General features: G+C 38.4%; 1 protein-coding gene across 1 annotated transcript in view; it reads left to right on the top strand.

Moving 5' to 3' along the window:
* Positions 1 to 526: 526 nt before the first annotated feature.
* HAPLN1 (hyaluronan and proteoglycan link protein 1) overlaps positions 527 to 11,731 on the top strand; it is a gene marked incomplete at both ends in the record, with an annotated part of 33,064 nt that continues 21,859 nt past the window's right edge. The window contains one exon of the mRNA XM_080638465.1: positions 527 to 626. Within this exon, the coding sequence (XP_080494591.1) occupies positions 527 to 626 (100 nt within the window). The remainder of the gene's footprint in view (positions 627 to 11,731) is intronic.

Below are 11,731 nucleotides of genomic sequence, written 5' to 3'. Positions count from 1 at the left end.
CTGCTAGTTAACTTGCAGTCTTGATTGAAATGCCAAAACCTGTGAGAAGATCGTTTTAATCACCAGCAGATTGCATCATGCAGTGGATGTAGATATAGTGATAGCTTTAATTGTTTTAACTTTATTTGCAGACCAGATCCAGAGTAAGTCTGGAAAAGCAAAAATACACTAGAACCTTTTTTTGAAACACAGGTATTGCTCACATATGATCTTGCAAGGAGTTTGGTTTATGGATAATTGTGTGTGTGCTTTTATTTTTTCATATTGCATTTCTGCGTAGGCAGAGTTAAATATGGATTGGCAGTTTCATTTAATGAAAATCTGTGATAAAAACGTCCAGTCTTCATATCTAAAAATTAGTAGCTGCTGTAACTTTCTCAGCTGAATGGGTTAAATATCTTATAAACCCCTTGTAAGACCATTGCTGTAACAAGTTGTGCAGTGCAACACTGAAGGTATCCAAAAATTCACAAGCCTCTTTGTATGTGATGCCCTTACAGTGAAGAAGATTCTTGTGACTATAAAGATGAAGAGTCTACTTTTTCTGGTGCTGATTTCTGTCTGCTGGGCTGAACCTCACTCTGACAACTCAAGTCTGGGTCATGAAAGAATTGTTCACATTCAAGGTAAGGAAATACATGAGAAAATGCCAGTATCTCCAGATTGCTGAGGAAAACATTATTGCTGAGAATAATGTGCTTAATGAGCCTTATTTTTTTTATACAGTTGCACTTTTTAAAAAATACTATTATTACTGATGACCACACCTTTTCTGTTCTGGTTCTGTTGCATTACTAGTACTCCTACAGAAAGTGAAAAAAAAATGAAAGTTGCACTGTTTAATAGCACTTAGTCACAACCTTGCAAAGATTAGTGAGTAAAGCACAGCATAATTTAAGAGAAAGGTAAAAAAAACATGCATCCTAAAGTAAGAAATAAGCAACTGCAATAGTTGTAACACCTTTCGTTTATTGTGGAATGTATTTGATTTTAAGAGGCCTGTCATACATAGTTTGTCACATTAAAGAAATTTATTGCTGATGATTATTTTAAAAGGCTCAGCACATCTGAGATCATAATTAGGCGGTTTAAATTAGGAAGAAAAAAAAAAAGCTTACCCCAGAAGAAAATGTGTCTTTCCTCATACCTTTCATTTGCACTAGGTGTTATACTGGCCTTCTGCATAATCACATTTGATTCAGGTTTGAATCCTAGAGCTTATAGCTGTAGCAGGACTTCAGTCTGCAGTACAATGCAGCTGTTTTTTCAGTCCCTGCTTTAGTCATTGAGGGCCATCCTCTGTAAGAAAAAAGCAGTGGATTTATGCAATAATGATAGGCAGAACTAACAGGGATTTTCCTGCTTTCATTTATAAATTTATTGAGGCTGGCTAAAATCAATCTTGCAATTTAAGAAATGCAGCATTATTGTTCTTTCTCTCTCTCTCTCTCTATCTTTAAGATTGATTCTTTTCTCTTTCTCAGCTGGCAAACTGTGTTGAGTGTTTGTGTAAATACGAATTACCAAGTTAGGGCAGGTTACTAAGAAAGCCTTAACATTCAGAAGTTCACAGGAAAGTCACAGAAGTTAAAGATACCCTGCACTTATTAAAACAGGCACTCAGATTGTCAAGGTCAAATAAGGAATAACAGATAGGTGGCTTCACGTTAAGGAAACTCACAGGATGAAGGTCAAATGAATGTGTTGTATCCAAATGAAGGTTTTGTGAGATGATGAATATTTGTTACTCAGGGTAAATTTCAAACTTGACATCAGTGTTAAAGACATATATAATATGTATAATGCAGTTTCTTATCTCTGAACTCAATTTATCTTTTTGAAAGGTTAAATAAGTGGAAATAATTAAACCCATTCAAAACTTGCTTAGTCAGCAGTTTAGTGTAATTCTAAAGTCTTACATGTGGCTTATCACCCTAGTCCTTCAGCTTGTGTACAGTGCAGTCTGTAAGTGCTAAATAGTTCAAAGGTGATAAAAGTTTCAAGATGAACCATTCTCCCCACCTATGAAAACTCATCAGAACCTCAAGTTTATTCCTTCAAAGAAAGCTTAAAATTGAGCTATGCCATGAGCTTAGTTCATCAGCTGCTTCAGGCTCTGAAATACATAGACCACAAATAAAAAAGAATAAAACGGTTTGGAACTTACATTAGTATTTCAATACTAATTTTCTTCATTCCTCTCTGTATTGTGGAATCCCAAAAGGTTTGGGAGTCCACTATGCCCAATGCTGCATAAATATATATGCTGGAAATAAGATAGATAGAAATCAGGAAGCCAGTGGAACACATATGTTACAGCTTCATAAAAAAGATATTCTATATCACATTAAGGAGTGTAGCCTCCCCCTCCACAGCTGACATCCAAGAGATCTGTAGATAACCTTCTTTGGGAGTTCATGTTTTGGAATGCCTTGGGGTAACAAAAGCCAGGGATAGATGTGTAGTCAAGTACTCAGAGCTGAAAGGGATCTCTTGAGACAATGAACTAAACTGTCTCTATTCCAGTTTCTTCACATCAGGCAATCTTCTGTAGGTCTAGTTTGATTTTTAAAAAAGCACATTACTATAAGGTAGTTTTGGACACTATCTTTCTGCTACAAAAACTGCTCTCCTAATTCTCCCTGTTTATTCACAGCCATTGATGGCCTTATGCTTCTAGTGTTATTCCTTAGCTTCAAATAAAAAATATTCTTCTTTGATGTTCACCTTAAGATGTTAATAAGTTAATACCACATCCTCACAGCTATCATTTGAGCAAACTTTTCCAAATTCTTACCCAAGTATATAACCTCCAGTTACATGATAACATTGATTGTTAATTTCTACACTTGTTCTCATTTGAATGCATACTTCCTGAGTGTTCCCAGCCAGGATTTTATTTCGGATAATAATTTACACTGACATAACTAATTTTATTTTTTTTTTCAGCTATCAGTGCACTGTTTTTCAGACTTTGGATCAAATTTCTACTCTTCTCAGCTATGCTGCAGTGCTGATCAATCATCTATTGTGATAGATAATATTTAGCAGTCATTCTCCCTCATCACTTGCAATTGCCAGTTACTAGGTTTATATGAATGATTCTTCATTCTAGGTCTTCAAAATCTATGTATTCAACATGAAAGTTTACCATACTTTTTCCATCCTTCTTTCTTCAAATGTTCTAAATATCCATTTTCCTCCCTTCAGTGACGCAAAATATGCCATGTGAAAATTTTATTAATTCAATGGTCATATTTACTTTATAAGGTAAAATCAGTGGAAATATTAAGGAGTCTCAAAAATTATGCTGGAGACAGTTCACTGGACTTTTTTTAGGCTAATCATTGATGTTTCAGACCAAGCAATAATCTCCTTTGTGTCTAGTTCTTAGACACTTAACAAAGTTTCTACCAAAACAGCTATTTTCTCCATCCTAATTCCATATATTTCCAATATCACTGGAAATTAGCTCAAGTAATCGATGCATCACATTTCCCTAGCCTTATACATTTACTGTTATTATATATTTTATATCAAATTAGCCTGATATCCTTTGGTAGGTATCTACTGCAATTTATCCCTCTTTCTAATGACATATTCCATTTCTGTTCTGCAACATTTTTTCTTCAAAAAGTGTTCTAATGCCCTGTTCACTGTTGAGGTCAGACTAATCAGCCTGTTAACAGCTAAATTGCTTTCCTTACATGTATTTGTTATTTAACTGTTGTCCAGCAACACATGGCACACTCTTAAAGTGACGGATGAGCTGTTATCTCTGCCATCAGGTTTGCCATACCAAGTATCAGTAGTAAAGTCAGTAATTCAGGCTATGAGATGTTCTACTCTTTTCTTTGAATATCGTATATTTTATGAGTTCAGTTTTCATCTTTATGTTTTCATTTCATACCAATGCATTCATGTACTTTAAGTAACATCATACTTTCAGAGCATCAAATCCAATGTTATTAGAAAGAGGATTTGTTAAGACAGCGCTTGCAGTATTGCTCTATTGTCTTCCACCTTTATCTGTGGAGTGACTCCATACTGCAAAATGAAGCTGTGCCAGTTTAAAAGACTTTTATTTCTCTGCTTCCTTAAGACTTTTTACAGCCTTTCCTGACCTGCTTTTTATCTACACTTTGTTTTGTCCTCACCATCATTTCTGATTCCTTCACAGCCTCCTAAACCACCAATTCACAATGCCAGCTCATCACTTTTATCTTTCATTTGGCTTTCCTAGAAACCAGCCACCTATTGATATTGTATTGTGATCTGACAGCTATTTCAGCATGCTTCTCACTCCCTTAACAACTTATGAACCAGAAGATCTAGTTATCTCATTTTGCTGCCCCTCCATTTTAGTATAAGAGCTTCTGCCATCTCTCTCAGATTCAGCATTTGCTAACCAGAATGAATACTATTTAATAAATTTTATTGTTCTTTTATTACACTGATAGGTCATTGCTTTTATGAACACAGAGCTTGCGTCTTTCAAATGTCCACTCTCTTGAAACTGGATTTCTTCAGCTTTACTAAACACTTGCCAGCCTCTTTAACATTGCAAAAGATATAGATGTGTCCTCTCTTAAATCTACCAATTTTTCTTAGGAGTCACTGGCTTCATTAACGTGCCTGTTCCTGCTGTTTGTGTCAGCTCTAGTTCCTGGTTCTCCTCTTTTTGGTTAATACAGTAAAACAGGACTTCAGTCAAATTTCTCATCCAATAGATACTTCTACCTTCCTACCTTTATTAGTACTCCTTTCTGTTTATTTCTTCTGGCCCACTTCTTTTGTTTATATCTTTTATTCTTTTGTTTCCTTCCAATACATATGAACAAAATTTATAACACATCTAAAGCTGCATTTTATCTTCTGTAACTTTATTTCCTTTCCTGAAGCCTTTCCTGGATTTCATGCTTTTGGTCAGGCTGCCCTGTATTGACCATATCAACTTCCTCTCTGAAAGCTTGTCTGCATACAAAAGTCATTCCAGTTTAACTTTTGAGATAAAAGCAAATGAGAGAACTGTATTTAAATAAGATGCATTGTCCATCTGGCCTCCATCACCCCAGCAAACTGCGTGTGTCTTAAGGGATACCAATTTCATTCTTCAAAAAAAGTCATATTCCTAAATGAAATCACCTAATGAATATGAAGATGGAACAAAAATATACTCTAGCTACATAAGTGATCACAACAAAAAAATAGTACTACTCTAACCATATAAATGTAATTAAAGGCATAGTTTTCCCTGAACTCATGATCTGTGAAGGACTGTGTCCCATGAGAGAGGAAGACATTTTTTTCCCAGTGTTCAGCTTTGTATATCTGTCTAATCTATTCATAGTGCTAGTTGCTGACCAATTACCAGAAGAGGCAGAGTACTCTTCAGAAACAAGAGCATTCTTCTGTGTGTAGCTGCTCTGTGAAACAAATGAATTTCACTAAACCATTGCAATAATTGCTAAGCTAATTACTCAGGGGTTGGCAGGAGCCTTTAACAGAAGCTTTCAGTTTGTTCAGGGTTTAGAAATACAAGAAAGGCCAGCAAAGAGAATACAAACTTGGTTTGTGAAGGATCAACCTTTAACTTTTTAGCTTTTCTTTAAATATAAATAAATTTTTGTTATGCAGCATATATGGGAATACACCCATTTACCTATCAAGACCTCTGCACAGTTTTATTTATACACACCAAGAAATATGTCAACATGGATTGAGCAGAAAACTTTCTAATACTGCCCCACTGAAAAAAAAGAAAAAGGTTAAATCAATAAATCAATAACTAAAGCAGACAAAATCATTGTCTCACTTGTGCTATAATGAGTCTTATTTACAGTCCACTTCAGAAAAAGCCAGATCCAACAGAGAGAAATAAGCTGCATAGACTTGCTGGCCTAGCTAAAAACATGATAGGAGTTTAGATGCACTACTGATTTGACCTCTTATGCTAATTCCTATCTTTCCAAGTTCCATGCTTTTCCACTTTCCTTTTGACTTTCTTTCTTCAGTCCACCTTTCTGCATTTTCCCATTTTCAGTGAAGTTACCTGTTATTTCTTTTAATTTTCTTGCATTTATCTTTTCAGCTTAAATTTCTTTTGGTTTTGTTGGCATTCAGGGCAGTTTAGATTATGTCATGATCCATTTTGCAGTCTCTTCTTACAACTGAGCTGCTTCATTTACATCAACACAACTTACTTTCCTCTTCAGAACATGGCATGTTGCAATAGCCATGAAATGTCATAAAAATGTCAGCAAAGAGCAACCTCACCTCCTGTTGGCATGTTGGTTCCATTAAACGCATTCAGGACTGTATATGCTGGAATAGCCCGCCTATACCACCCAAGGAGACCTTTTTCTGTGCTTTTTTCCCAACCAGATTTGCCTATCCCACGTTGGCTTTTTCAGTCATCAGCGCGCTTGTAGTAAGCGTGGGTAAGCCCTTCCTAAATCTTCATTAGTAAAGTCAAGCCATGATGATGATGATGAGACCTTAAATGATAGGTACCAGTATGAAAAAAAAAAAAAAAAGGAGTTGTAAGAATTTATTACATAAGCAAAACACATAAATTTAAATTACTAATTTGCCTTTACTTGCTACATCAATATAATTCCATATATATAGCATCTAAAGATAATTAAAGAATTGGAAAAGCTCCTGATTAGTTGATATTTTGGTTTTTGTCAAACATTCTCAATGCTACTCACGAAGATTTTCTTCTCTGCAGAAAAGGTGCAGACAGTGTCATGATTCTGTTCTATTTTGCTCTATGAGGCCTGATCTTCATGCAATTTCTTTATGCTGAAGTAAACATATTCTTTATTTAAGGCAAAAGGTGGCAATATTTTAGAAGAGCTGAAGTTTTTTATTTCCCTGATGGTTTTATGTACTCAATAAGAAAGAAGAAAAGGTCTCCTAGAAACCTAAACTAGAGATAATATTGCCATTTTAACAATTCCCCTCAATGTGTAACTCAGGTTGAGTAGATGGCATCAGACGAAAAACATTTTACCTCAATCATGTCATCCCTATGTTGGAGAGACAGATTTCTTCTCTGCCATTTATAAAATTGGCATTTTTAGCTGCATTATTATTTGGAACAATGAACCTGAATGTTTTTTGCTAAAATTTATCTAGCATTACTCTTACCAGTTTTATGTCAAAACTTGAAAGTAATGCATAGATTATTTTAGGCTGTCAGCTTAGAGGCAGGAACACAGGACGTAGATGCTTGTATTTTCTTTCTCATTACATAAACAAAATGACATTAATGCCTGGGACAAATTAAAACAGCTTTTACTAGTCTTATAGATGATGTAAATTTTTAGATTTTTTTTTTTTTTAAAAGAAGAGGTAAAAAAGTAGTTAGTTAAAACATAGAAAAAATGTAGTAGGAAAAGTATGTGAAAAATATCCTTCTTCCTTTGTGTTCTCTGAGTAATGCACACAAAAATCAGTAATGTACACATGTATATCAGCAATGCATTTCTGTCCATATTATAGCAAGTAGAAATTATTTTTATCACTTAAAATACTTTTGAGTTTTAACTAAACTTGTCACTACTATAGAAAAAGTGAGGATATTTTAGAATGAGAGTTACCCTCAAGTGCCTGGTAATGCTACAAGACAGCAAGAAACAGCTCTGTGTTTAAAATAGGATGGCACACAATGTTTTTAACCTAATGGTTTACTAGCAATGTGGAACATTTGGCAATACATGAGTTTATCTGACAAAACACATCTATGTTTTGATCCCTGAATTAATGATTTTTTTTTTCTTTTTATAAATGCACATTTCTTTCTCCACTGTTGCTCTGTAAATTAGTCCACTAAAATGTGGGAATAATGAAGTTTCATAGCCAGGTCAGCATAAGCTTCTTGACGGTTCTGGTGAATAAAGTGGATAAAGCTGTTTGCCAAGGATTCGTGCCATCACTCATCCTCTCTGCCCCACATTAAGTTCCTGGCCTTCCAAACTGGCTTGCCATTGCTCTTGAGTGTGGAAGCCAATTAAGAAAGAGAGAGAAAAAAGTCCAATCCAAAACAAAAAGGAAACAAAAAGAAAACCCCACAGCAAAGAAAACCAGCATAAAAGGCAAACAGATCTAAGTGAGTGTACAGAAGGAAGATTTGGAACTAAACCAATAAGCCAGCCAGGTAAGACTGAATTGACAGCTCTAACAGCATGGGACCAAGTCCACTTACTGTCCTTGAAATCGGGATCACACTGAAGTCAAGGTTAGATGTGTACAAAGTAATGACAACCAGAACAGCAGTGCTAATTGCATAGCATTCAGTGAGGTGGAAAATAAAACAGAGGAGGTATCCTGCTGCTGCCTGTGCTTATTGCTTAAGGTAGCAAGATACCCTTTTGCCTGCAGTATATGCCTGCTTAATTTGGCACCACTAAGATACAGCAAAGATGACCTGAATAGTTTTGTGTGTTATCTGGTGTGGCTTGTCAGTTTCTGCAACTTGGACAAACTCATTTTTGTCTAGCTTAGATTTTTTTGCATTGTTGCCTTTGTCATCCATCTAATTGCACCAGGAGGATTCACAGAAGGCCACAGCCTGTCAGAAGTGATATTAGGGAAGCAGGAGTTGGACTAGATGATCTTTTGAGGTCCCTTCCAATCTCTAACATACTGTGATACTGTGATACTGTGTGAAATTACTCTCCAGTGGTGCCCGGTTCTGTACTAACAGCTAAGCTGTTTTACAAGGCAAAATATGTCTGCAATGGTGAAAACCCCACCTAGCAAACCTTTCTTATCCTATTTCTGGCCTTAATGCTGAGACCAGAGCCAATAACCAGCCTGTTGCCATCTCTGTTACTAACAGAAGGAGCAGCTGGAGGTTGCCCAGCACATTCCTCACCATTAGTCTACTGTCTGAAGCTCTGGAGTGGCAATGCATGCAGTTTGCCTTGTCTCCAGCAAGGATCCAAACTGTCCAGTTGCAGACAAATGATTAGCGAAGGGTTATCTGGTGTTTGCAGAGTTTGTAGTGGTTTGGCCATTCCCCTTACAAATTCTGTGGTGGTACTTCTAAAGAAAGTAGTTCCTGGGGGAAAAAGAATTACTCTCTTCTCCAAGTAACATGCAGGACTTTGTGGTAACACTCATGTGTCCCATCTTTTTCTTTCTTTCACTCATCTTTTAGATATTCCTGCCATTTAGATACAAAGATAATTTTATCCAAAAAGAGCAGCCTCATCAGGAGTGCTATAAGTAAAGCCGCCAAATCTGACAAGCCTGTAAAATACTGGTGGCCTCATCTTCCATAATCAGGTCACGAGTTCTCAACAGCTTGTTGTATTAAGGTAACCGAGGAAGCAGGATTCATTCCTCATTTAAACTGACTTCCACAGCAGTAAGCTGGAATGCTGCATCCAGAGTGCTAAACATATTATAAATGAAGGGATTCTGGTTTGCTCTGTGTTTGGACATTTTTGTTGGTTTGTTTTGTGGGTTTTAACTCCTCCTCTGACAACTGCAGAAAGACCAAGACCATTCATTTTGCCATACTCCCAAAAATATGCAGTTAGGTGAATTTGGCCCTGATTCTCACTGGCTTCTGGATAATAAAGACCTTTTAGCCTCTTGCCAAACCCCAGTCATCTCATTTTTAATTCCAAATTCCTGCTGCCTGCATGTCTTCTGCATGTCTTCTAGCCCAAAAAGAAACTATGCAGCATCCCCCAGCCTGATATGTGCTTTTCCTTGAAAGCCAGAGATTCTTTCTTCCTCCTCTCCTAGGTCTGGGAACAGCAGCAATGTAATTTTCTTCCCTGGTGTGTGGACAGAGAGAAGGCCTCATCATCTCTTTTTCTGTAGGAAAGAATTGGCTCTTAGAAAACTTGAGGATGGAGGCATGTTTCAAGCATTGAATTTCCCTTTGAGACTCCAGGGAAAACGGAGATGCTACAGGCTGAGAAATGTCATGCTTTCCTTTCCCTGATTCCCATCCCCTCTGTTCTTTACACTTTCTGAGGTATAACTCAGGTAATGGCTGCTGCAAAGGGCCAGAGCAGGTGGGGAGCAGCCAGGAAAGAGGTACACCACCGCATTAGGACACTAATACTGAAATCAGAGGTGACAGTGGTCAGGGCAACTCTCCAGGTCTTGCTGGCACAGACTCGCTGTTGTTAGAAAGAGCAAGTGTTAGCAGACTGAGTCAGACTCTCCCTTCTGCTCCAGTCCTTTCTGCTAATATTTATTGACTATTTCAGTATTAAAGACTCAATATAATTGAGCTCTGATTCAGATTTCTTGGTAATAACCACCCTAAAGCATAACATTCCTCCTCCCAGTGCAGACAGAAGTCTGTGGAACATCTTTGTCTCTGAAGGAAACAGGGAAATTAACCAACAAACCATTCTGGCTGCCTTTACATTTCTTCCTTCTCCTCATCCTGTGGAAACAGTGTTAGCAACACTTTCCATGGTGCCTTGCCTCAAATCACCTCTGTCCTCAGATGTTCTCTATAATCCTAGGGTGAAATTGGTGAGCTCAGCTCCCTCCTTGAAATGCCTGTACACCAATGCGTGCAGCATGGGAAATAAGCAGGAGGAGTTGGAGACCTGTGTTAAGTCAGGAGATTATGATCTGGTGGCAATTACAGAGACGTGGTGGGACAGCTCACATGACTGGAATATACTCATGGAGGGCTATGTCCTTTTCAGGAAAGACAGGCCAGCCAGGCGGGGTGGTGGGGTTGCTCTTTATGTGCGAGAGCAGCTGCAATGTACTGAGTTCTGTCCAGGGACAGGGGACGAGCGAGTTGAGAGTCTGTGGGTGAGAATTAAGGGGCAGGCTGGCAGGGGCGATACTGTTGTGGGTGTCTGTTACACGCCACCAGATCAGGGTGAGGAAGTTGACGAGGCTTTCTACAGGCAGCTGAGAGCGGCCTCACAGTCACAGGCCATGGTTCTCGCGGGGGATTTTAACTTCCCTGATGTTTGCTGGAAGGACTACTCAGCAACCCAGCCACAGTCCAGGAGGTTCCTCCAGTGTATGGATGATAACTTCCTCATCCAAATGGTGGATGAGCCAACCAGGAGAGGAGCGCTGCTGGATCTCATCCTCACTAACAAGGAGGGTCTGGTCGAAGCAGTAAAGGTTGAGGGCTGCCTTGGTTGCAGCGACCACGAGATGGTGGAATTCAGGATTTTGTGTGGTAGGACCAGTACAATAGCAAGTAGAATTGCAACCCTGGACTTTAGCAGGGCAAACTTTGGCCTTTTCAAGCAATTGCTAGGGGAAATCCCATGGGCAAGGCTGCTTGAAGGTAAAGGGGCCCAAGATAGTTGGTTGGCATTCAAGAATTGCTTATTCCAAGCTCAAGATCAGAGGATCCCGACACATAGGAAGTCAAGGAAGAGGGCCAAGAGACCTGCGTGGCTAAATAAGGAACTGCTGGGTATGCTCAAGTGGAAGAGGAGAGTTTATAGGTCAGGGAAGGAGGGGCTGGCCACTCGGGAGGAATATAAGGCCGCTGCTAGAGGATGTAGGAAGGCAGCTAGGATGGCTAAGGCCTCCTTAGAATTAAATCTGGCCAGAGGGGTCAAGGACAACAGAAAGAGCTTTTTCAAATACATAGCTGATAAAACTAACACCAGAGGCAAGGTTGGCCCACTGGTGAACGGGATGGGTGCCCTGGTGACAGAAGATACAGAGATGGCAGAGTTATTGAATGCCTTCTTTGTCTCAGTCTGCTCTGCCG

This window comes from Psittacula echo (assembly GCF_963264785.1).
Source record: "Psittacula echo genome assembly, chromosome: Z".
Classification (NCBI taxonomy): Eukaryota; Metazoa; Chordata; class Aves; order Psittaciformes; family Psittacidae; genus Psittacula; species Psittacula echo.
This window is presented reverse-complemented; position numbering and strand designations above follow the sequence as displayed.